General features: G+C 40.8%; 1 protein-coding gene across 1 annotated transcript in view; it reads right to left on the reverse strand.

Moving 5' to 3' along the window:
* Positions 1-26,272, reverse strand: part of NEK10 (NIMA related kinase 10) — a 2,768,076-nt gene that overhangs the window by 1,505,679 nt on the left and 1,236,125 nt on the right. Inside the window, exon 22 of the mRNA XM_069648774.1 lies at positions 23,703-23,805. Coding sequence (XP_069504875.1) covers positions 23,703-23,805 — 103 coding nt within the window. The remainder of the gene's footprint in view (positions 1-23,702; positions 23,806-26,272) is intronic.

Here is a 26,272-nt window from a genome sequence, read left to right on the forward strand (position 1 = left end):
CAAGTATTTGGATAGATGCTTAAGGGGCAGTACAGAATAGCAACCGTTGTGCTACAAACCAGCAAAGTATGCCTAAAGTGCTTTATGCACCTAGAGGCTTGTATTAGCCTTGCAGTGCAAAAGTAACCACATAACAATAAGTGTGTTTTCTGTGTTACTTTCATTCATTGATTAATGTAACCATTTTTAATAGCAAAGCACTTAGCAGTTTAAACAGCGTACTCATATCATACATGCATGCATGCATGCTTGCAAACATGCTTCGATATGTAGTTTTGAGCAGGTCAGTGTAGGAACCACAAATGCATACATATTGTAAGTGTGCAGAAGTATGAGTAAGTGGTGGCATGCTTGTTGGAAAAGACTTTTAAAATAAAGGTAAAGAAAAGGAAAAAGCTACCATGCCCTAGTTCTATGAGGGATTGCCCTGCCTCAGCAAAACACTAAGGACTCTGTCAGGATGTCTAAGAACGTATAAAGTCCACCGCCCCCTATCCACACCTATTTACCTCCCTTACACTAAACTAACTAAGGAAAAGATGGGTGTCTTCTTTATGCAGAAGGAGGCTTCTCTCATTCTGGATCTGGACCTTTAATGTTCAGTTTGTGGTATGAAAACTGAAAGAAAGTCTTTTTAACGACAGTTCCCAAATATCAAAAGGGGGGAGGCTCTTCCCATGATTTCTTCCTCCAATTCAAAACTGCAGTGCCAAGTCTGGTACACTATCCTGCCAGGCTTGGCTGTCGACTTCGATATGTCTCTTCCTTTGGTAATCAGTCCCTGAACCTTGGTATCAGCTTTTTACAGTTCTTTTTCTCTTTCAAATAGATCCCAGATCCCTCTTGACTGTCTCTGACTTGCTCTGGCCTCAGCCCTTTGATTATTTGTTTCTTTGCTCGTTTGGGTCCCAGGCCTGTGTGCTTTGCTTTTGTGGGCCTCCCGACAACTTCATATGGGTCCCAGACCCTGGTGGTCTTTAGATGCAGGTTTTCTACTCCTTCTCTACTCAATATCCAACTGAACAGACCTGGTGTACTCTCCTGCCAGGCACTGTTCCACATCGGATGCATTATGTTGTTTGTTCCAGCTTTTCCCATGTGTTTGATATCCCTTTCCCTCTCCCTCTCTCGGGATATTGGTCCATGCCAAGTATATCCTGAGTTCTCTCTCTGTTTGATATTCTCAGGACCCCATACCCTATTGTGCGAGTCTGCCACGACACTTGGTTTACTCTTCTGCCAAGTGTCTACTGGTGTGGTATATTCTTGTGTCCTCATATTTCTCTTTGGGTCCTTAACCCGTATGTCATCAGCCTCAATTCGCCTCGGGCCCCATACCCCTTTGTATTGGCATTCTGGAACACTTGTTTTACTCTCCTGCCAAGTGTCTACCACTGCAGTAAGTCAGTGTTTCCTTATTTTCTGTTAGGGTCCTGACCCACATTTCATCAGCGTATTTACTTGGGTCCCTGCACATCCTTAGATTGTCCTCTTTCGGTTCCCAGAATCTCTCATGGACCCAGGCAGCATCCCTAAATTCCTTTTGGGTTCCTGCTGAATGGCGTTGTGCTCGGGCTCTTCCGCCTCTCTGGGCGACCTTCCGGACCTCTTCTCCCAGCTCCCACTGTCGTCCATGCACCTGCTTCGGTTTCGGTGGGTTGTGCTGTGCGGCTTCTCTCCAGGAGGCGTCCCAAGTCTTTCGCGCACTTGGATGTTCTCTGGTTTCTCGTGGTTTGCCAGTTCTTGGCAGCACTTCTAAACATGATGACTCTGTTTCACCATCACAGCGGTCTGCAGCTTCTCCCTGTGACACTTGGTCTCTAGCATTCAAATTTCACTTTTGGTTCCTCAGGGCCAGGCTCGACGAATGGTCTAGTCCTTCCTCTAACTTGTACTTCTGGTAACCAACAGGCAGTCTCCAACAACTATACTGGATGTTCTGGTTCCTATAAGTATTTGTCATTACTCAAACCTTCCTCCTCGTCCCAGTAATGAACTGATGATCACCATAGAGTTTAGTATCACTCTTCTTCGTCTCGGTATGTATTTTTAGGTGACTTGGTTTCCTCAACTCTACATAGATAGATTGAAGTGTGGGGGACCACCGGGCACTGAGTGGGGTGAAAGGAAGGAGGGGAGTGAAAGGAAGGAGGGAAATACTGTGCTCTTCCAAGGTGATTGTCACTGGTCCCATGGAGGGCATCCCTCACCATGAATTCACCTGCTGGTTACCAACCCCAAGGGGACTATCAGGTAGCAGCCTCACCTCCCTTGCCTCATGGAAAGGAGCTTCCCCCATGAAAGTATGACAGTACCCTGCGATTGGTCACAATACTATACTAGTAGGCCGTGACATCAAATCCACTTTATTCTCAATTTTAAGGAAATAAACAGCAGTCTGCTTAGGAGCCAGGACAATAGCAAGCATAATGTAAAGTCCTTGACTTAGATAGATATTTCGTCAAGATGCTTCAGAGCAAGTCGTTAAGAGCTGATAATTCAGAAAGTTGATAAAGGGTGGTACCTCTCAAATTATTCACAAACATAAAAAATTAAGGGAAGAACTTCCATTTTATACAGGTTAGAAACAGAAGCTAAGGGTCTGCCCACTGAATGACTGTTTTTTATGGTAAGGGGATTTCCAAGCTAGAGAGCTTATAAATCCCATGCTAGAAACTATACAGGGGCTGGCTAGTGTGCTGTGGTGTTATTATGCTGAGATCTTGTCAGAGATTGCAAGGGGTGCATGCTTTCACATGCACCCTCGAGCCAGGTTGCAGTGGAATGTACTTGCCTGAATGATAATTTGCACCAATTCTGGTATTTTGGTCTTTTTTGATTGACTCAGTGATTGTGCTTTGCATTGTATATTATGATGAAATATATTGAAATGCAATGATTGCTTAATTGATGCTTTATTGATATAAACTTTTGGTTTAATTTGGAAACGAGAGAGTACGTTTTGAATGCCTTCATATAGTGTTGCTCTAAGTGAATTGAGCAGTATTTTTAGACTTTGATTTTCTTTAGCAGAAAGGAAACGGCTGGACAGAGCTTTGTGTCATTTTCAATGGAAATGTGATTTAAACCCAAGGTGATCAGATTTAATGCAATAAAACCCCTGAAATTCAGCACTCCCATTTTAATTAAGTCCACCTCGGAGAACAAAAATGCATCGCAAGTACAGCGAATGGGGGTAATTGAGTGGAATGGAGAGACCATGGAAAGAGGAAGGGGCAACTTGGTGAGTGCCTGTGAGGAGAGGGAAGAGTTTGGGATGTTTGAGCATTATCGTGGAAATACCGGAGCAATCCCACGGGCGTGGGTAGTTAAATACCACTGGTTGGTAGGTTGTTGCCATGATTGGGGGAATCCCATCGGAATGGGGAGAGTGAAAAAAAGATATTTTACACCTACAGTGATCATATCTTCTAGTCAGGGGATAATGGAACTTTGTGCCAAGTCATATATGATGTTATGTCTGATGCCATCAGTTATGTAATCAGTGAAGTCATATATGATTTCATTAGTGATGTCTGCAGTAATGTAATCAGTGATGCCATATACGATGTAATGAGTGATGTCACCAGTGATGTCATCTCTGACGAAATCATTGTGGTTATATGCTGCTCAACGGGGGGGCCAAGTTAAGGTGGCTTTGCCTGAATTGCCTGCCGAATTCCAGGGGTTTTATGGCATTAAATGTCCACCTTAATGTCCCTGCAACTAGAGTTCTTCCCCCAAATTATATATATGTATCTATATATATGAAAGAACAGAAACGGACTGTCACACAGTCCAGGATGCAGTGGCACTCAGGCAGTGCAAAACAACATACAAATTGGGTCCTAGGCGGTCTTGCTGTGCAGAAAAAGGTCCTTTGTTTAAGCAGAGTAAGTGGACAAAAGGGCAGCACCACACACAGACAGGAACAACGTGTTTCACCCTAATCGGGCTTCGTCGGGCTAAGTGTAAAGAAAAGAGGACTGGTATTTAATAGCCGACGTTAGGTCCTTCATTGCAGTTATTGAATATAGCTGCTGGTGAGTAACATGTTGTCTCGGTGCATACCGCCATCTTGGAATGCCCTGAATTAGTGGGTACAAATATATATGTGTTGAGCATTGCAAACCAAAAGTGCATCAAATTGTACAAAGTAAAATTTATGAATCTATAATTCACAATTCAAATGAAAAAGATGATAAAAATACCAAAATGACAAATACAACAATGAATGTAATCAAAAGACATAGGCATATCAACCCTAGTCGGTGTGTACCTAGTTTGTTGTGTCAATGTTATTCTACCGGTAAGATAACTATGGTACATAATATCTTGGTCGTGTAACAATCTAATGGCATTCTATGTTGTAAAGTGTTGTGTGCTATATGCAAGGTGGCTAAACGACATTTGCTGCCTGGTTGGTGTGTTACATCCTTAGTATAACGTTGTATAACATGTTAGAATGGAAATACACAGTGCCTAATACCAAATAGATAAAAAGGGTAAAAGGGTAAATACTTGTCCGGGTAGCACGAATAGGATGAATTGTCAGGCCATTGTACAAAAAACAAATATGAAGACCAGCATGGACCTATAGAGTTAAACACTCAGTACACACAGTGCTACACTGTAGTGACTTAATTAAAATATGTGACTTACAGGTCGAGTGAACCAATACACCAGTACTACATATTACAATTACGTTTACTGAAATGGGAGCCGCAATTGGTAACAGTCTTTTAGAACAGACAGAGTTATGAGCTCTTTGTGTATTTTTATCCATTTGGATTAGTATAATTATACAGGTCCAAGATGGTGGCTAGCATTTCAACTAGTTGGAGGATTACCTCCAGAACAAGTCACATGACTTTGATCACATGAGTTCCCAAAAAAGAGTACAAATAGAAGAAGGTTTGCGCTAAACAATTAGATTCATTTCGCCTGAGGAAGTCCCTGCAGAGGGGTGGAACGCGTGGTGCAGACAGATGAGTGTTTGACTTTTAATGCACATTTTTTTAAGTCCATGCTGGTCAACATGTTAATGATGATTCCGTTTTTAATACAATAAAGCTATTTGCACTGAAATAGTTGGATTGAGTGTTTTGTAAAGTTGGTTTTGCTATGAAAGCTGTTTTTTATCGGTTTACAGTGGCAATAAGCAAATAACATTTTGGGATATATATATATTATAGTGTGGCCTGTGTGGTACATTTACCCACTCAGCAGAATTCCCTTCCATCACCAAGCTGCACTTCAGCAGTTACCAGCAAAATGGCCGCGCTGATACTGTTGAGCACCCTTGCCTCGCATCAAAACTGCATTTTGCAGCTACAAAATGATGGCTGCACTGTCTTGCCAAGCACCTATTGGGCAAGATGAAATAGGGAACACACCGAGAAAGGCTGCTAGTGTGTTTTCTTATGCGCACCAAAGAAGAGAATTGAAAAACGGCGCTGCTTTGCTGATAGCTAAAAATTTCCCATTCAAAAAGGAAATATTTTACATTTTAAATTATGCCGCCCTGATGCTCTTTTCATCTGTTCAACAATATACAGTTCTGATCCAGTAAGACCCAACTATGCCCAGCCATATTCAAGCTGTGCTTTAGCAAAAGAAAGCATTTCTCATTGAATCAGGCTGTGTCAGGCAAGTTCTGGGAAATCACCAGAAACTTTACTCTCAGCCGTACGGAACAACGATTGACTTTTATGCTACAAAATGTAAAAATAAACTCTTCAAAAGAAACCCTAACTCTCTGTGCATATGCCAATTTCAGTGGACCTGTGCTTTGAACAGATTTCTGTGTAAGAGAATCTGACTAGGGCTGCAAACAATGTGTGGAATCCAGATGGAAGAGAAAACCGAATTTGAAAGGGACATCCCAGCAGAATTTACTACGTGTCAAAATATGCTTTTGCAAACAAGAAAAATATCTGTTTTAAAAGTGTAATGTTGAATAAGGCCATGTCCTTGCCTAGAAATGTAAGGGGGAGGGGGAATTTGTTAAAATATAATATAATGTTTTATTCCAACAGCATTGCTTTTTGGGCACAGGAGAACTAAATAAATAAATAAACGCAGCCTGTTCTTTCTACAACCGGACAGCGCAGTAATGTAAAAGTGTTATAGTTTAAATTACATTTTTGTAGCTGTAAAATTGTGTCTGTCCATAGCATGTAGGGGACATACACGCCAAAAAAAGTTGAATCATGTATCAATAGTACATATGGTGGAACATTAAAAATGTATGGAAATATGCCCTATGATAATATGTACACATATCTAAAATTGTGGAGTTTTGGGTGAAGCGGTTCCCACTAAAAATCACGAAAAATTATTAGAAGGGCGAAATAATGTCATACAGACCTGGGAGTTGGAATACCATGCTCTGTATGAAATATGTCATTTGCCTATGCAATTTGCAAAAGTGCCACAACTGTAAAAAGGAGCAAATTATGTCATAATTGATTTTGTGCAACAATGACTGTGGGATGGCTTTGTGCGTCATAAAACACAACCCCACAAACTGAGAACCCTCCTTGAGGAGGTGACCAACATAGGCTGACCTATCCGGTTCTTAGGGGTAGGTCTAGCTTAGTTCTGCCCAACAATAAATCCTGTGATGTCACCCGCCCTATACAAAGGAGGTAAGCTCACAGAGACAGGACAGTCTCTTCTGAATTTTCCAGCGCCTGCATATCCAGATATTCTACCTTCACTCTGCAAGATTCCAGACTCTACTGCCAGGCCAGAGCATAGCTGACCCTATCCAGGCAAGACCATTGATGCAGAAACCCCACTAAAAATCCCAATAACTAGGGGGAAAAGTTGTGGTACCCTTTTGGGAGTATCCTGTGACCAGACCAGCTTTTTGCCCCACTACCTGTATGCCAGCTGTGTCCTTGCTATCCAGTTACCAGACAGGCTCAGCTGTTTGCTGTTAGGAGAGCTTGCCGTGCTGTGACCAGAGCCTTTGAGTCCAGAACCCGTTGGTTGTCCCAAATCCCAAACTCAAGTGCGGATTGTGAGTATTTCCCCATCCCATAGCAACACATAGCCTACCCCATCTTGATACTTTGTCTTTGTTCCACTCTCTAAGTAATCCTATCCATACCCTGGTAACTTGTTTAAAACTGTCAGAATTCTCTGTGCCTCCTGTCCTTGATCTCCAAGCGTTAGTGCCATTCTTCCATTAATTTCTGCCTTGCATAGATCCTTAGTCACATTTTGAATAATCTAATTAATTCCCACATAGAGATGAAAGTGGTGTGAAAAGGTTAACTTTGCAAATTAACTTTGGAGCATACCGTGCCTTTCTTTAACAATCTAGTCTTGATAATCTAGTTTAAGTGAATTTGTCCTTTCTTTCCAAAATGATTTTCTCTTTTAACTGCTTTTATTTTCCCAAAACCGAATCTCCTTCCACATTGAAAATCTCATCCAGTTATTCAGCTAGAGTCACTCTTTCACTTCTATATTATCCCTGTGATGTGCATCTATCACCCAGCCTAAAATCCGCATTCCGGTTCTGTCTATTTCACCCGTTTTAAAAGAAACCGTTTTGACATTTTAAACTGCAAAAAAAGGAAAATGCAACTTTCCAACGTGTGATTTTGGCTGCACTGTGTTCTTACTTTCAAGTTGCTTTTTGAACTGTATACCCTTTGTGATAACGGGCCTGGTAGTTGCTAGTGATAGTACATCCCTGATACTGTGATAGATCATATTTACCTCATTTATTCAACCCTACGTTTTAATTCTGTTTGCTGCCTAATATCCTTGACTCCTTGCTGCTCCTTTCTATCCACTCAAAATTCAATTAATTGGGGTGTGAGGGAGCATTGCAGGGGGAAATCTTCATTAGGGTGCTATCTACCCGAACAGTAAAATTGCTCTTATTCATCTGTGCTTTGTATATGTTCTAGTAGAAGGTCAACCAAGTGTATTTCATCAGTTTATTCTGTAATTATCACCCCATTGGTGATTGCTGTCCAATATTCAAACTGTGTGATTTTCTTTGAATTTAAAATAAATAAATATTGTATTACCACCCACCGTCCATTGGGACCCGGGTATTTGTAAAAGGGGTTGTGAGACGGGTTGGGTGCCAGCTCAATCCGAATTTGTTGAAAATAAAGAAAAAGTATTATAATTGATCGTTACATCCTAGGCCAAGGGCCAGTGTCCCGGTCCGGTGTGTGACGCCCGATTGGAATCCTTTACAGGCCCTATGGTTAAGGTGGGGTGTACATATCATCTGGAAGGTATACAATAAAGAACCTTTTATTGCACATACTTGTGTGAAGGAATCTTTCACTGACAATGAGGACCAAAGAAAATTGATGAGACACCACTGCAGCCCCACCGAGAAGACATGGTGCCAGAGCCTCGGGCCCTGCATGGTTCAATGTTTGCCATCCTTGGAGGGAGTGAGCACAGGCGGCCCCTGCATATAGGAAGGCGAGAGTGCAGACAGCACCTGCAAACAGGAAGGTGAGAGTGCATGTCTGCTACAATTAGCCCAAGATTTCACAGTTCATGAGAGCACTCTCTCTTTTTGCCACAGCATGAGCTCTAAAGATATAGGAATTAATTAAGTGCAGCATATAACGGAATAAATTAGGCATCCAATGCCTACCGCGCGCATATCCACATTAAACCAGGCATCAATAAACGAGGCACCCAGCGCCACCGCGTGCGCACATTCATTTCTTAAATACATAAAGCATCCATTTCACTGTTGAAGCAGAGCTCGCACCAAGAATAAGGGAAAGGGCCCTACGTCCCCTTACATGCCTCTCTCTGTGTAGGTTGCAACAATATGAACAAAGCAGGCCTGACAAGCACGCACACTCCCTATCTCCTGTGACTTGCCACTGTTGGGAATACTGAGCAACCACATAAATAATGCAAGCTTTCAGTGCAACGCCGAACCAGATGCCAATGCGCATCGAGAAGAAATGACTCTTTATGTTTTCGGCGTACCTCGTCGGTTGCCCGACAACAGAACAAACAAAGAAAGTGTTCAATATTCAGTGGAGGACCTCACTACGCCCTTCTACGTGCAGCCATTTTGGTTGCCCGAGCAACCATTACAACCATATTTAGTATTAATTTTGCTCCTTACGCTTACATGTAAATGAAGAGAGACTGTGAAGGTTTCAAAGCATCCTATAACAAGGAAGACACAATCCTGGGGAAGAATAATAATATAGTGCGCTATGTATTACAACAGCAGTATGTTTAAACAATCTGTTTAAGCTGTTACATACACTGGTTGTATCACGTTCATATTCCTAAGACTTTCTACAACACTGTGTGCAATGTTACATTGTATCAATCAAGCAGATTTTTCTCTCATTACAGTTCCAAGGAAGAGTTTGCTAATGACAACAGACAGCAGTTCCACAGCACTGTCTGTGCTTTGCAAAAGCCTAATTGATCAAGAAATCCATACATCTTTATCAAAATACCAATACAACCACCTTCAGACACAATCCAGTGTTGCAATCAAATTGAATCACCAATTACTATTACTAGTAAAACAAATATAAGTGGAATTAACACCTACCTTTGCAATGGTTACCGCCTATGTATTACAACAGCAGTATGTTTAAACAATTGGTTTAAGCTGTTACATACAATGGTTGTATCACATTCATATTCCTAAGACTTTCTACAACACTGTGTGCAATGTTACATTGTATCAATCAAGCAGATTTCTCTCTCATTACAGTTCCAAGGAAGAGTTTAATGACAACAGACAGCACTTCCACAGCACTGTCTGTGCTTTGCAAAAGCATAATTGATCAAGACATCTATACATCTTTATCAATATACCAATACACCCACCTTCAGACACAATCCAGTGTTGCAGTCAAATTGAATCACCAATTACTATTACTAGTAAAACAAATATAAGTGGAATTAACACCTACCTTTGCAATGGTTGCACAAGGAGTACCGCCTCCCAGTTATTTTTTTGAAGTACAAGGATAGGCAAATATACCGTGGAAAAGATGGAAAAAAGATTTGACCACTAGGTACTTGCCGTACATGGAGTACATTTCTCAGGCGGAAGAAAGAAATGCCTACTGATGCATTGTCTTGGCAACTATGGTCAGTAACAATTCGAATATTTACCACCATTGCCTGAGGAAGAATCTATAGGTTTATCTGAGTACGAGAAATGCATAAAGATGCTAGATAAGCACTACGAGAAATGTATAAGCATTATTCTGGAGAGGTAGCAATACATCACAGCCCTAAAAGGGTTAGTCGCCTCATGTGACTTTGATAATACGTTGAATGAAAGGTTAAGCGACCAATTCATGCTTGATTCCAGTAAGAAAAATGTGAGAGAAGCCTTATGGGCCAAAAGTAGCCCTACCATTGACGAAGTCATAAGAGTGGCAAAGGAGGTTGAAGATACGCGCAAGTTTGTTAAAAAATTGGAAAAAGTATCTGAACTAAATGAAAGGAAGATAGATGAGGCACAAATAATAGAAGTATGGGAGATACAAATGAAGAATATTGAATTTCAAGACAGAGTGATAAAAAGAAATGTGTAAAGTACGAAGACAAAAGTGAAAGAAAAAGATGCTTTCGCTTTGATAGTCACAATTATTTTGCGAGCAGTGACAGATGCCCAGCTATCAAGGCAATATGCAAAAGATGTAACAGAAAGGGACATTTCACCTTATGCTGTAAGACAAAAAGTGAAAACATTGTGTGTTTTGATGAACAATGTGAAGGAATGGAAGATTGCACATGTCCCATTGAGTTCAAATCAGATGACACTGTTGCTGTTCAAGATGATGACGCAGATACGGAAAAACCAACATCTATTATTAAAATTAAAGGGATAGAATTTGGCATGTCATAGACTCAGGAGCCAAGTACACTTTACTGCCCAAACATACTTTTGAGAACACAATGCAAAAAAATGTTTTTCTTTATCAAGTTGACATAAAACCTGTAGCATATGGTGCTAAGAAAAGTAAAATTCAAGGTTAGTTCTGGGCCAATCTAACATTTAAAGATAGATCGGCTAAAGGGAAAGTCTATGTTTCAAAGAATGGTAGTAATCCCCTTTTAAGCTGGTCACGCCAGAAAAGACTTCAGATAAAACTTGATCCCAATGCTGAAAAGAGTGTGTATGGATGAAATAAGAGTAAAAGTAGGTTCAGCTCCAGAAGATCAAAAATTAAGATGTGTTCCGCTAGCCATTAGATCTGCTATGAAAGAAGAATTGTTGTTCATGGAGAAGAAAGAATAGAAGCTTCTGAGTGGGTTTCTCCTTTGGTAGTAGTACACAAACCCAATGGTAAACTTATATTATCTGAGATCGGTTAATAGGTATGTGATACCAGATAGACATCCATTACCTAATATTACTGAGATGTTAGGTACCATAAAGAATGTGAGAGTAATGAGTTCTTTAGATCAAAAATCTGCTTATCACCAAATTGTTCTTCACCCCTCTTCTAGAAATATAACTGCGTTCATTATTGGGATTGTTTCAGTGCAAACGCATGCCGTTGGGTTTGATATCGGCGGCTGCAGTATTCCAACGCATCATGTATCAACTGTTTCAGGATATGGATGACGTATTGTGCTTCCAAGACTATGTGTTGGTATATGGGAGTGATAGTGAAGAACATGATGAAAGATTGAGAAGAGTATTAGACATTTTTATGATCGCAGGTTTAACATTAAGAACAGATAAATGCAAGTTCAATAAGACAACCATCCAATATTTAGGACATACTATATCAGATGGAGGCATTCAAACCAAGGCTGATCTGGTAGACAATATTGTTAATTTCCGAAGTCCATCAGACAAAGAAAAGGTAATATCCTTTCTTGGCATGGCAGAATACTATTCCAAGTTTGTGCCAGGGTTAGCTAACAAATCCATTCATATGAGGGATCTGGTAAAAAAGGGGGTGAGGTTTAACTGGAGTGAATCATGTGAGAATGGGCCTCATTACGATTATGGAGGTAGCCATGCCGCTTTTAGCGGCATGGCTACCTCCATACCGGGTACCGGGTCCGGGTTCCTGGAATGGGGAATTACTGGCCCATTCTGACCTTGGAGGGCCCGGTAATTCCTTTTCCCGGGACCCGGACCTGGTACATCCCCATTCCCATTTGAGCCCCTATAGGGCTCAATGGGAATGGGAAGGATGCTAACAACGGGCCCGTTAATGACAGGCCCGTTGTTAGCATCCTGGTCTGCTAGCGGATCCCGCTAAGGATGCCTGGTTTTACCAGATGTCCTTAGCGGGACCCGCAAGCAGACCTCGTAATGAGGCAGTAGATGGTTAACGGTGCCGGCACTGTTAACCCTCTAACCCCTGGGTCGCAATGAGGCCCAATGAATTACACAAGATCAGACTTGCTTTGAACAAAGCTCCCACATTAAGTAATTATGATCCCAGGAGGAACAGCGTGGTGACAACTGATGCCAGTAACCATGGGTTGGGAGCTGTTCTCTCACAAAAGGTTTTGAGAACTGCAGAAAGAAATTACTCCACAATAGAAAAGGAATTGTTGGCCATCAAATGGGCAATAGAGACATTTCGTCCTTTCCTATGGGGTGTTAGGTTTACCATCAGGTCTGACCATAAACCTTTGAAAGAGATTTTTACCACAAAAGGTTTAGACAAAGTGTCATCAGGGATCAGGAAATGGGTTTCCAGTTTGCAGGATTACAACTGTACTTACCAGGTATAAAAAATAAAGCGGCAGATTGTTTATCTAGGTTGAGCAATGTGGTAGAAGTTGAGAGTGATGAAGAGGATATAGATGAGCAGGTTCTCAATGCCAGTCAGGAAGTAGTGACCGGGAATGAGTGGCATGAAGCAGTGTTGGTTGATCAAGTTATGATTAATGTTAAAGAAAGGTTGGAGTCTGGTATGAAGGGTACCGAAATTAGGAGAGGAACTATACCTGATCCTTTAAAAAATATTTTTGATGAACTTCTTATTAAAGGTGGCATGATCCTAAGAGGAGACAAAATGTTTCCTCCAGTAGAGTAAGGCAGAGGATTCTTGAAGTAGCACATGTAGGTCATAAGGGAATGACCAAGATCAAACAGTTAATTAGGCAAGATTACTGGTGGCCAGGAATGGATCTACAGGTAGAAAGGGTTATCATGGAGTGTGTTTATTGTGAGAATGCGGCCAATTACTGTGTCACAAGAGTAGATTCTATGACTCTCATATCCATTCCGTCCATTCCATGGGAAAGGGTAGGACTTGATATTGTGGGCATGGTTACTTGCATTAGTTGTTCCCCTCATATTACCATGGGCATTTCTCCCTTCAAAGTGTTACGAGGAAGACAACCCAACACTAGGGTTTGTCCAGGATGGTTGGGTAGAGCGTGTCAAAAAGATATTGATATGGACATTGTGAAGGAAAGAATCCAAGATAAACAGATTATAAACAAAGGAAGTGTTGACATAAGGAAAGCAGTAAAGCAATGCCCAGTTAGGAAGGAGATTGGATATGGATTAGGTTTCTCATCAATAAAGTGGAAGAAGGTTCAAAATGGTCTAAACCCATGAGGGTGGTTAAAAAATTGCATGGCGCTGTGAGAGTGACAGATGGAAAAGTCTGGAATGTTAATCAAGTTTGTAAGTGTACCAGAATGTTTAAAGATGTTCAGGAATGGAAGGAAGGAAATTATCAGAAAAAGAAAGATAGTGATCCATGAATGCATAAAGAAGTTTGTAAACAAGGCTATCTAATGGGGCTTAAGGAAGGTTGTAAGGTGCATAAAAGAGAGCTTACTGTTAGGAGTTGTGGGAGGCCTTTGTTTCTTAGAGACTATGTGAATTAGCAGTGATGTTGATGTTAAACCATTTGATCATTTGATGTGTAATATTACAATATGGTTTATGTGTTTATTTATGTCTTTAAAGTGATGTGTTATAGTGGTTTTGGCCACCAGTTTATCTGTGTACTTTATTCTCCATAATATTGTTCCCATGTTTCAACTGTTCATAGTGTACTATTTATTAGCGTAAGAAGTTTTCTTGTTTATCTTTTCCGCCTTATTTATTCTACAAAAATAAAAATGTCCATTGTATAATTTGTGTTTCAATGTGTAGAAAAGGGAGATGTGTAGCATTCTCCAGCTGTGGGTTCCTGTATGTAGGATTCATAATGTGGAATGTGGAAGGTGAAGGTGGACTCTATGGGGAGGTTCCTTATCAGTTGGAAGGAGGTTGATGGCAACCTCGGTGGGGTGTACATATCATCTGGAAGATATACAATGAAGAAGCTTTCATTGTACGTACCTGTGTATTGGAATCTTTCAATATATTTTTACATATTCATTTTTTTAGACCCCGATAAACAGTACATTCTAAGTACTATGTTTGGTACAACATTAGTGTTTGACCCACTGCTGGTGTTTTGACATTAAATAATCATTGGATCATTGGAAAAAAAACATATAGGATCAAACAAAAACAGATCACAGTTACGTGAGTGTAAGGGTGATAGTATGTTTGTTTAAAGAATGTTGTGATTAAGGGAATGCTTGAAGTAGTAAGATACCTGTTGGCGTATTCTAACTAGATTGACTTTCAAAAGTACTACTGTAGTATTATGGATGTAATTAGATACCGGCTGGCATATTCTAACTTTTATATAGTTTAGTGACTAAATTTGGGTTGAAGGAATATTAAGTAGGCATTTGTTAAATTTACTGGTAATCTATGTTTTGGAGTAACAGAGGTATCATTACATTCAAACCAACCACTTCTTTTTTTGACACAGGGCCTCATTACGACCCCAGCGCTAAACCATGGTGCTATTAGCATCATGGTTCATGCCGGGGTACGCCATGGTGAATGGCGGAATTACCGCCCCATTCCAAGGTTGGCGGGTGGTAATTCCCCATTCACCATGGCTCCTTCCCCATTCCCATTTTTGGCCCATAGGGCTCAATGGGAGTGGGGAAGGCGCTAATTACGGCACCGTAAATTACGGTGCCGTAATTAGCTCCTAGGTCGCTTTGCGGGTTGGTTTTTTAACGCCTGCTAAAACCAGGCGTTAAAGTGCGACCCGCAAAGGGACCTCGTAATCAGGCGTTAAGGGTTTAACGGCGCCAACACCTTTTACGGCGCCGTTAACCCCTTAACACCTGGGTTGTAATGAGGCCCAAAGTGTTGGAAATATCCTGCCCAGCCCCTTCATCACCTGAATTGTCTGTACTAAGCTGATAGAAGGAATCTTCCAGTGGAGGCAAGCTCCCCTTCTTCCTTAAGGACTCCCGATCCATGAAGAGATACGGTCAATATCGGGAAGAAGCCACTATGCCTACAGAAGAATAGCCCAGGCAATAGACTGCTGCCCATAAGGACCTTCGAAGGGAAAAAAGCTGAGATGGCTTACAACAAAAAACCTTCTCCTATTTGGTGTGTGTTCTCAAAGTGTAGAAATGAAAAACAAGATCCTAGGCTGAATGAAAAAACAATATCCAAGTGAACTCAGTCTGCGGCTGTAGATCCAGATAGAAAAAAGAAAGGAAGTACAACAGCTGAAATGACAAATGGCAGAGGAGACCCCACGAGGTGCAAAGGCACAAAAGCAAAAAGATAATGGGAAGCAAGCAGGCAAAAGCAGATAGATGGAATCCTCCTTGCCAAAAGATAAAGAAAATATAAAGAGAGGAGGTAAGGGAAGAACAGAGCATAAGGTCGAAAATGGCAGAGGGACACCAGGGGCAGAGAGCCTGAGACAAGCTAGAGGCAGAAGCCAGGCAGCAGAGGTAGGGCGGGAGCAAAGAGCACACAGCATAAACGAAGCGTCTTAACCAAAGAACAAACAAATCGGGTTGCAACGCGTGGCGACGGTGTCGCACACAGCTGTTGTAAGCTGTTTGTATTACTTGTCTTTTTAAATGTTTCTTTATTTGAGGTACAGGGTACATATCTAGTTGGGGAGTGTATAGTGCCCGTAGCTTCTTGTGCTCCAGGATGCAAGGAATGTCAGCGTGACTTTGTTTGCATCAAAGTTAACTAGGAATAGACCATTGAGTGTACGCAGAGGTGAAAGTGCTACGCAACTCATACCTTCTTTAAATACTCTACTGCAAATGTCAATGAATGCTTGATCTAGGGTTAGACCTTGTGATTTGTGAATAATGACAGCATATGTAAGAGATAGAGAAAATTGTTCTCTGCGTTCGTACATGTCTTTGAAAAGAAGGAATCTTGCTATTGTCCAGCCAATTTTATTGACTCCTACAAGTTTGTCAAAGTGGATGTTGACAAACTGAATGTTGTTGACATTTGGATGTGTTTGGAAGTCGAACAACTGTAACAATTGCTTCATTGACTAAACCTTGTTCTATGTCAAGCTTACGTTTTAGAATTACTCTGCAGTTTAGACACAAAGACAATATTTTCTCCAATCTAGCTGTGTTGGAGATACATTTTTGTAAGCTATTTAGTCATGCTGTTTGTTGACACATATGAAGTGTCAGACCATGTACTTCTAGTTTGTCTTTGGAGCTGATATGCGGTATGGTTGCCTTTCTTTTTTCAACATTGTCTCGTTGAATTGACTACAGCTTGCAAGGGTTGGGATTAAGGACATACATTTTAGATTTTGTTGAATTAATTGTTCCATGACATCAGGAGCATATAGTTTATGGATTAGCCTAATATTTAAGATGTATTTTGCCTCTTTAGTAAGCAGATCAGTTCTAATGCTTTTTAAAATGTTAGCATAGGTGAGGTCATACAAAAGCTGCAAATACCCGTAGATAGGTGCAACACCCTCCAAGCGTTAGTCATGCAAATTCATGTGTGAACGCGCAACATAATCCCTTCCAACAAACAACCCTACTTGGAGGGTATAAGTTCTAAACAGAAAAAGAGTATGTGTAGGAATTCATTTATTTTATTCATTGATCAAACATAGTCATAAAAAACATTTACAAAAGATCGCATAAAACACATTGATATCACATCTATAAAAAAGTTTTCATAAACAAGTCAATGATTCAAAAACACATATATCACACCAACAAAAAAACTCATATCTCACATATCATTTCTCACATACTCTTTCATCCCCATTCATACAACACACCACTCGTACTTGTGCAAAGGTCGCAGTTTTTATGACTTTGTTCTGTAAACAGAACACCCATACAATTGGGTTTGTACCTAGTTTACTCAAAAGAGGCCTAATTGGCAATGTTTTTTTTAAAGCCAAAGACAGGGTAAATGTTACAAAAGAGGTTGCTCTTGTACATATGCCGATTTACCACATTTTTTATGTTGGAAAACCCAAGTTAGAGCCAACCCTAGGAGGGGTGGGCTCTATGGTGATGGCATAGGTGAGGTCAGCAGACTGACACATGTCTTCAGTTAATTCTCTGTAGAGAAAATGTTGCCAGAGATTTGCATTTCCTTTGCTGCCTAGGTTATTGTGGCATTGTTTGTGTCCTAAGGTTTTGAAAATAGGTTGACCTTGCACTGGTGTTAACTGTAGGAGGTCTCCAAAATCAATAACATGTTTTCCTCCAAACAGTTCTTTGTTCTTGGTTTTTAGGACTTCTTGCATCCTGAGATGAATTAAAACCAACATGAGGTTGGAAACCATGCTCACTTCATCTATCAGAAGAACTTTAATTTGTTTTAGAATTCTGTGTACTTCAATAGCAGCTTCTACTGATAATTTGTAGTATTCTAATTTGTTTTGGTGTTCTACGGGGAGGAGCAGTAGTCGGTGTAATGTTACACTTCCTATGATGTAGGCAGCTAAACCTGTGGGGGCTGTTACTACAGCCGAAAGGTTGTTGTCTGTTAAGTTTTGTACACATATGTTGATTATTAAGAATGTTTTACCAGAACCAGCTTCACCACTTACATACAGGAGCAGGGGTTTATAATGTTTGTAGCTACAGGTTTTAGTTTCATTTTTGAAACCATGTTCAATTTTTTGAGTGACTTCTAGATAAATGGTGAATTGTTCATCATTTAGCTGTGAATCGAGCAATGACAAGTCTTTCTCAGATTGTTTATATTGATTCATGGTATTTTCTATCTCAGTCATGACTATATCTACTTCATTTCGAATGAGTGGTTCTCCAAGTGGTTCTTGGCCTCCTGTAAGGGAAGTTTGACTGCCCTCAGGAGTGTCTTTGTGTAGTTGACCTTCATTTTATACTCTTGTTGGAGTTCATTGTCCAACATTTGTTTGCATTGTTTGAAATTGTCATTTGCTATACTGCTTTCATTTGCTTTGAATGCAGTTTCAAATGAGTCATAGTCACCTAATCATTATTTTTCTTTTCTCCAAGGTTTAAAAAGCTGGAGTAGGGCCATGCAATACAGTTCTATATGTTGTAGAGATTTTAATGATAACTATATATGATTAATTAGACTGGGTTTGATGAGTTTCATTAGGCTTCCTTCACAAGTTGAGACTTATTATTTGCCAATTGTGTCATTTAGTGTAACATTGGGCCTCATTATGAGTCCGGCGGTAGCCGTGCCGGTAAATACCGACACGGCTGCCGCCAAAGTAATTTTTTTCCGGTGCCCGGCAATGGGGACCTACCAGGGCATTACAGCCCCGGTGGTCCCACCCAGTAATTCCCTATTGCCGGGCAGCGGAAAATATTACTCTCCATTCCCATTTGATTCCCATTGGAATTAATGGGAATGGGGAAGACGGATGCACCTGCACCGTTAATAACGGTGTTGGTGCATCCGTCAAGGTCTGCGAGCGGGTGACGTTCCGCCCACTAGGTCAGACCTGGCAGGCAGAAAGGCACCCGCTCGCAGACCTCGGAGTGTGCCGGTCCAATAACAGCTACCGGCACTGTTGTTACCGGACTAGCAGACTCATAATTAGGACCATTCTTTTTTTAGGTGTAGTTTTAGGCAGTGTCATACAGACACGTGTTTTCCAAAGCAGTACTCCTGTTTGGGTAGTATGTGTCAATTAAAAGGTTTTTTTTTAAAGTCCTGGCTGTTAGGATCATTTTTTTGGCTATGTTTTCTATTTCTTGATAGGATTTTAGTACTCTTTTTCAGGATGAAGTTGGTCCAAGGTTCAGCCAGACAATGTGTTCCGATTTGCCATATAAGGCTGTACCTGTTAAATGGTCTGCAGGTTCTTAGCACTCGCATTCTCTATGGGAGAGCATTTTTATACCGAAGCAGTACAATTTTGTGATAGTGTTTTGTCAGATGATCTGATACGATAGTTTATTTATATAGCGCCTATACACAATGTTTTTTAAATGTAATCTCAGATGTCTTTTAGCTCTGTTTTTTCAGCTTTGGTGAGATAGGCTGTGAAATATCTTGCAACTGCAGTGGCACTATCGGCAATGTATTGTATGTTTATGTTTGCATTCCACAAAAGGGCAATGATTGCATTGTATTCGTTGATGTACTTGGATGCTTCGTTCATTTTAATGTTGTATATATTTTTATGGGATTTGGCTGTGTCTAACAGAAGACATTAAGCTATTTACTTGTCCTTTTTTACCAAACTGGTCTAGGGAAGCCAAAGCGATATTTGGTATAGTATTTGCCTTTGTTTTTATATCTACATCAGCAGTATTTGCGACACATATATTTTTGGAAGCGTAAGACTTGTGTATGTAGGTCACTATCTGTGGTTTCTGAAGGGATGTAGCAGGTAATGTATTTTTCAATAAGCTGTAAAACAGTGGCATCCCTATCATGGCCAGGTTTAGGGGCATCTGTTATCCACAAAAGCATGTGGATGTGTGGTGCTCCTCTGTATTGATATTCTTTTCTCCAAAAGAAGTGGTGCACTTTTCCGAGCAGAAGGGTAGTTTTATTTCAAATAAAGTGCAGCATGGCAAAGAAGCGATGGTGAAAGTACCGTGACACATTGACAGGGTCAAGAGAACATGGTTTGCCTCATGTTTTTATATCTATTCCGTCTTTATTTTGGTTTGCAGTACGTAAGAAGTCGTGCAAGTCATCCCATGTGTACTTTGCCCAACTTAAAGTAACGAACCATGTTGGTGGGCCTAGGTTCCTTAGTATACAACGTACATCAGCGTGACATCAGAACCAGTATTCTTTTGTTTACGCATGTTTGCCAAGACATTTGTGATACTTGTCTGCAAATCTTCATCTTTGTCTTTTATCTTTTTAAGCATTTGGGTAGTGGATATGTTTAAAGAGTTAGAGCCTGTTTTAATGTGTGTGCAACTCCATAATATAGAGTTGTTAGTTAACTTTCGAAGAGGAGGTGGGAAATGTATTCAACATTTTGTCTGAATCTGGGGTCTTCAGAATACATTCTTAAAGAACGATATTCTGATGCACTAATTTGCATGGACCTTTTATCATATCTTCCTCCTTTTCTTGTACGAAAGAGTAGAGAGAATAGAATGTGCTTCTACACTTTTCCCATATGCTCTTTGGGGATCCTTTGGCTTGATGCATTTGATATCTTTCTAATGCATCGTCAATGGTGTCTTTGGAGTTTAGTGGGTGAATTGTACAGTGGTCTAAAATGTAGGCTGAAGTAACAGGATATACACGTTCAAATTGGGCAGTTGCTGGTCTTGAATCATTAGGGTGGTGACTCTTAAGTTTCCCTCTATGATTATATCGTTGTAGTATTCATTGTTTTCTTTTAGATATTGTAGGGCTTGTCTAACTTTGTTTAAGTCGACCAATTGTTGCCACATTTTTCTGTCTTTGTTGGCACACCATTATCTAGTATAATCAACGATTGATCTATTGGTCCTTGTATTCCTATAGTTTGTACAATTTTCTTTTAGATCTAATGTCAAATATACTACTTTGCCACGAAAGCCCTTTAGTAACTCAGATGGAGGTAATCTGGTTGATTTCGGTTGAAGGTGTATTTTAGCTTGAAATGGGTGCACTGTTAGTTTTATAATGCCCTTGTACAAGTTAAGTTGTAAGCTTTCGGAAGTGGGAATATTTGTAAGTTGTTAGTGATAGCACGTGATAGCATTTGTTTATTGTCAAGCTTTGTGTTGCAGTACGTGGAAACTGTTGAGGGGTTAGTTATTTTGTATTTAGTTTCTACAGTTAGATATAAAGCTAAATTTGGATTCTTCATTGTTTTCTATTTTGTACGCTAGATGTACTATTTTTGTGTTTTTATAAAACGCTATGCGACAACAGACACATATTTGGTCTGGTATTTCAGTAGATGTGTTTTGAAACTTGGCTATTTCATTTTTGTATGGCTTTATTAGGATGTTGGAGTTCAAGAGGTTTTCAGTAATGTTTTCTGAAGGTACAGAATTTTCAAAGTCATCTTCAGGTACAAAGCATTTACGTTGGATGTGCTCTATTGCTTGAAGCTGTTCTTTGACTGTTCCATGTAGGAGAATGGTATTTAAATTTTGCAGTTCTAGAGCAGGACTGTTTTCATAGTATAGTCGATGCAAAGATTCCGTATAGCAGAATGGTGTGTCGCTAACATTTTGATGAGTGGAAAGTGCTTTTGCAAGCAGCTCCTAAAATGCAGGCTAATGAATGTCCTCGCAGACCAGTGTGGCCTATGGTTTGTACATTTTTCCTTTTACTTTTGTCTTTTAGTTTCACATAGTGATTGAGTAATTGTCATAAAGATTTGAAGGATTGTTGGCGTACATTACACATTGAGCTGCATGTCCATTTGTACACTGAACGGTTTGTTAGGGTGAAAGGAGCATTTGGTTCAAGGTTTGCTGAGGGTTTCTTTTGCCATAATGGTGTGTTCCAGCATTTCATACCCTCGACCATTATTGTCTATGGCAATTATTTGTTGTTGTTCTTGTTTATAAGCTTCTTCATTGAAATATGGTTGATACTCGCCCACTAATTTTACCCCCTCTTCACAAAATCCCACCAGACATTTCAAAAACATTAAAATCTGGGTCTTAAATCATTTTGCAAACTTGTGTGCACCTTTGTAAAATGGCACCAAATGTATAAGCCTTTCAAACATTTGTGGACCCCCCTCTAATTTTACTTCCTCGTGGTGAAACAATACCAAACTTTCCAGAACCATTCAGGGTCAGGTCTAAAATGATATCGCACAATTTCATGCAGATACATTGAGTGGCTCAAAGTTATAAGCCATCCCAAAACTGCTTTTCACGGACAATGTAATGCAGAAATATGCCTGGATGTCCCGAACATCTGAGATGTTTGTGGACTTCGCAGATGAAAACCCACCGGATTTTTTGCTTTTTATGACCATATCCCATCCCATCTTCATCACCCCTCACCTCCCCAGTAATTATTTCCTTAATTTGTCAAGTGCAATGTTGTGAGTTTCAATATGTTTTCACTGCGATGTCCGTGGACAATGACGGCTGGCCGAGGATCATATATGGCAGGCGTTTAAAAAAATATGATGCTCCTCATGTTCTTATTTGACCAATCAGTGGGCGTGTACGATGTCCGCGGATATCACAATGCCCCCTAATGTGAATCTGCAGACCGAACCCAGATATCACACATTTTTTGTAAACTAGTTTGGGGCGTTTTAAAAAAAAAAAAACTACTGGACGAATTTACACCAAATTTGGTGAAAATCTGTCCAGTGGTTTGGGCTGTAAGTGTGAGCACATTTTTTTTCCATTACACCTATGAGGAAAACCACACATTTTGGGACCCCCCTTATAACTTTGCCCGCCCTTGACGAAACCTCAGCAAACCTCTCAGAATCAATTCGAGGGGACCATATACTTTTGAGTGCAAAGTCTGGTGAGGATTCGTCTGGGGTGGCAAAGTAATACGCTGCCCAAAAAGTGCTCTTCCTATTGGTTGAGCAACTTAACCATAACTACACGGCCGCTACCACAGGCAGTATAATATATTATATATTATATATAGGTGCAAAACTTTCGTACCTAAGTACAAATGTGGAAATGCACTCCTAAAAGCAGCATAGAGAGCATAATGGTCTCCCAGCATCGAGACAAAAACCCCAATGGATTCCTGGCAACCATATCTCCTTTATTTTAAATGTGCCATGGAACAAAAAAAGCAACAAGAACACACCCTGATTGGTCACGTTAGGAGGTTAGACACAGAAGAGAGACTTTTTGTAAGCCCATATGGCTCTATGGTCGCTAACTGAGACAGAATGTCTCAGTTAGCATGTGGTATTTTCATATGCAGCAATGTCAAACATCTTGTAATGTATGGGTAGCCAGCATTTATTGTGCATATATATATGCACAATATTCTTTTCTGTTTCTTTTGTTTTGTCCCTGTTATATGTCCCACTTTTATACACCCACAAACTGGCTTACCCGGCTTGTTCTCATCTTTGTGCTATTGTACAGGCATCCTTTGTGGAAATGTCTCTGCCATCTGAAAATGTAAGTCATTCCTGATCGAAATTGACATCCCTATTATTCTTCAAACATGCAAATAAATGAATACCTCTTTTTCATTGAGTGCCTATTTTGTGGAGGCACGCGCTACTAAGAACATTGCATGGTCCAGGTCCTCACCCATTCAGGGCCCTTCGAGTAATCTGCACCCTTTACATAAAACTCTGTTACACTGTGCCATACGAAACTGAATAACAAAACAACGTTCAACACTTTGAGACACAGGTATTTCAGTACCACAAAACCACTATTAGCATTGCAGAACAAAAGTAATAGAAACTGTTGAAAAAAATAAAGAGCCTACTACTCACTGATTGTTACTTTGTCCTTCTCTCCCAGCATGATATTGTTAGGTGACAGATCTCTGTGGACAATTCGTTTTTCCTTGTGCAAATAACGGAGAGCTAAACATAACTAAACAAAATTACAGTATTATCACATTTTTCAGTGTTGTATTGAATGTTTCTAAACATTTTAAAATGTACAAGCATTTCATTCATTTAGAAGGGAACTCATTACTGTTTCTTGTCGCTCACTGAATTTCAAAGAAAAAAATGTAAACCGTAAAAATCAAATTAGGCTACAAATTTCAATTGATGCACTGAATTGAATAGAAAAACTTGAACAACTGGAAATTAAATTCTGCTGCGAATGTACCATTCATCCACTCCACCATCCGCCCAGGAGGGCCTAACAGGCTTTCAGAACTCCATCTCTGGAGACCCTCACCTACTGCTATAATCATCTGACCCATACAGAGAAAAACCAAGGCCTGCTAGGCCCAACAATTGTTCGGGCTGCCCCGCAAAAGATGTACAGCAATCACAGCACTAGGTAAAAATAGATTGGACAATTCTACCCAGGTGACCATAGGAGTCACTGCAGTCTCCCTGTGGCTATCCCCATTGCTGGCCCACTTCAGAACGGCACAAGAGGGCGGTTCACTCCCGAAGGCTACCCTGAATTGCCTGCACAGAAGTTTGCTTCCTCTGGAGCACTTCCAACACCTTTTCGTCCCAACAGCTGTTCTGCCTGACCCTTAGCAGATGAATAGCCTTCACATGGCCAGGCTAAGGATCCATTGGTCTTTACCCAATTGTGGCATGTGCTTCATTCTTCACTGAGGTAGAATCCCAGCGAAGAGTGGAAGAGATCAGAGCATAGTCTGTTTGGCCTTGATTGGCCTTAGGGCCATACCACTGAAACATCTACAGATTATTATATGAGTAGCAGTTCCAACATTACACCATCCTTGAATCTTGGTCGCCTTAGGCCTTGTACCCCGATTGCATTTTGATGTGGTATTTACTGTGCATTATGGCTGCGACTACCCTACCCAAGTGGACAAATAAATAAGCAACCCCTCCCTGTGCTACTGCTAACACTCCCTCATGCTCTTCCCGCCCCCTCTGCTATCTACTCTGGTATGCCCACTCCCACGGCAACCAAGCATCTTTGCTCATTGGACACTTAGACTAATATCACCCAAAACTCTCAGTGATGTGCATCACTGAAACCTGGATCACATCCCACAACATTGCCTCTCTCCCTGCCCACAACACCGACTTGTCCGCCTTTTCTCACTCTACCTGCAACTCAAAAAAGAAGTAGTGTTGGCCTAATGATCAGCAAAGACTTGCCATTTATTCCTCTTCCCCACTATGACTTGAGTCCCTCCTCTTCCGAATACACCACTTCTTACCACATCTGTCTTATAATCCCCATCTACTACCCACCTGGTGCCTTCAAACTATTCTTTTCTAACATCTAGCCACTACTTGAAATGCTTCCCACTGATGTGCCTGCCGTTATAATGTGCAATCTCAATCTATTCAACATGACAACGGTCTATCAATTGCAACTAGACTCCACTCTCTCTGATGACTCCTTGATTAACATCCATAATCTTCCTACTCACAAAATAGAGAACTCCCTTTTTCCCCATCTTCCTATCCTCCACCCTTAACGTCTCTTCTCTCCATCATTCCCTCTCATCTCCCTTGGTTCACTGTACTAAATTCCCCTCCAACACATACAAGAATGCCCTGCCTATCCCTGTCAACTGCCACTATTCATTCATGATCCTTCCCGCCATCGCACCCTCATCCCCAACCCTCCATCTCCCCAGTCAGCCGCCAGCAGTGGAGAGACATGCGCTTAAACGTATGTTGATGGCATAACAATCCATCCTCCACCATTATCACTCCTTGCCATCACTACTGCTTCTACTCTGTCAAATCCATCTTATATACTAACCTAATATCCTCCTTTTGATCTCACCACAACAAACTATTCATTACCCTCCAGGCCATGCTCCCCCTTAAAAATAATTCCATAATTTCCTCTCTACCTGCTGAGGACTTTGCCTCCTATCTCAACCCAAAGATCACATTATAAAAATATAAAACACCATTCATACCATCATATCTCTTCCACCCCTTCCCTCCTTCTCTCCACCTCCGAGACCCCTCTTTCCTGGCTATGCCTATTCTCTCCCAATGTCCCACTGATATCTTACCCATCCTCTAAAATAACCTAATCTTTAAAAAGAAACGCTATAGCTGAATATTATCTGTATCGCCAATCGTTGGGTGAGAGGATATCTTCTTTTGTTATGGGAATACCAACCACCACGTAGCCAACCCAACTCAGCCTCCCATTGACCTCCTCAAACCACAAATGATTAGGAAACTTGCACCCATCACCTCCTCTCACCTCACCTCCCTCTTCAACCTATGCCTCTCCACATATAGCTTGCCTTCCTGCTATGAAATAGCCACTGTTATTCCCATACTGAAGAAATGGCATGATGATCCCAACAAGCTCCCTTACTATAGACCTGTCTCTCTATGGCCCCCACTCCAAAATGCTTGGGTGAGTC

This window comes from Ambystoma mexicanum, chromosome 2q, assembly GCF_040938575.1.
Source record: "Ambystoma mexicanum isolate Mex_15411 chromosome 2q, UKY_AmexF1_1, whole genome shotgun sequence".
Lineage (NCBI taxonomy): Eukaryota > Metazoa > Chordata > Amphibia > Caudata > Ambystomatidae > Ambystoma > Ambystoma mexicanum.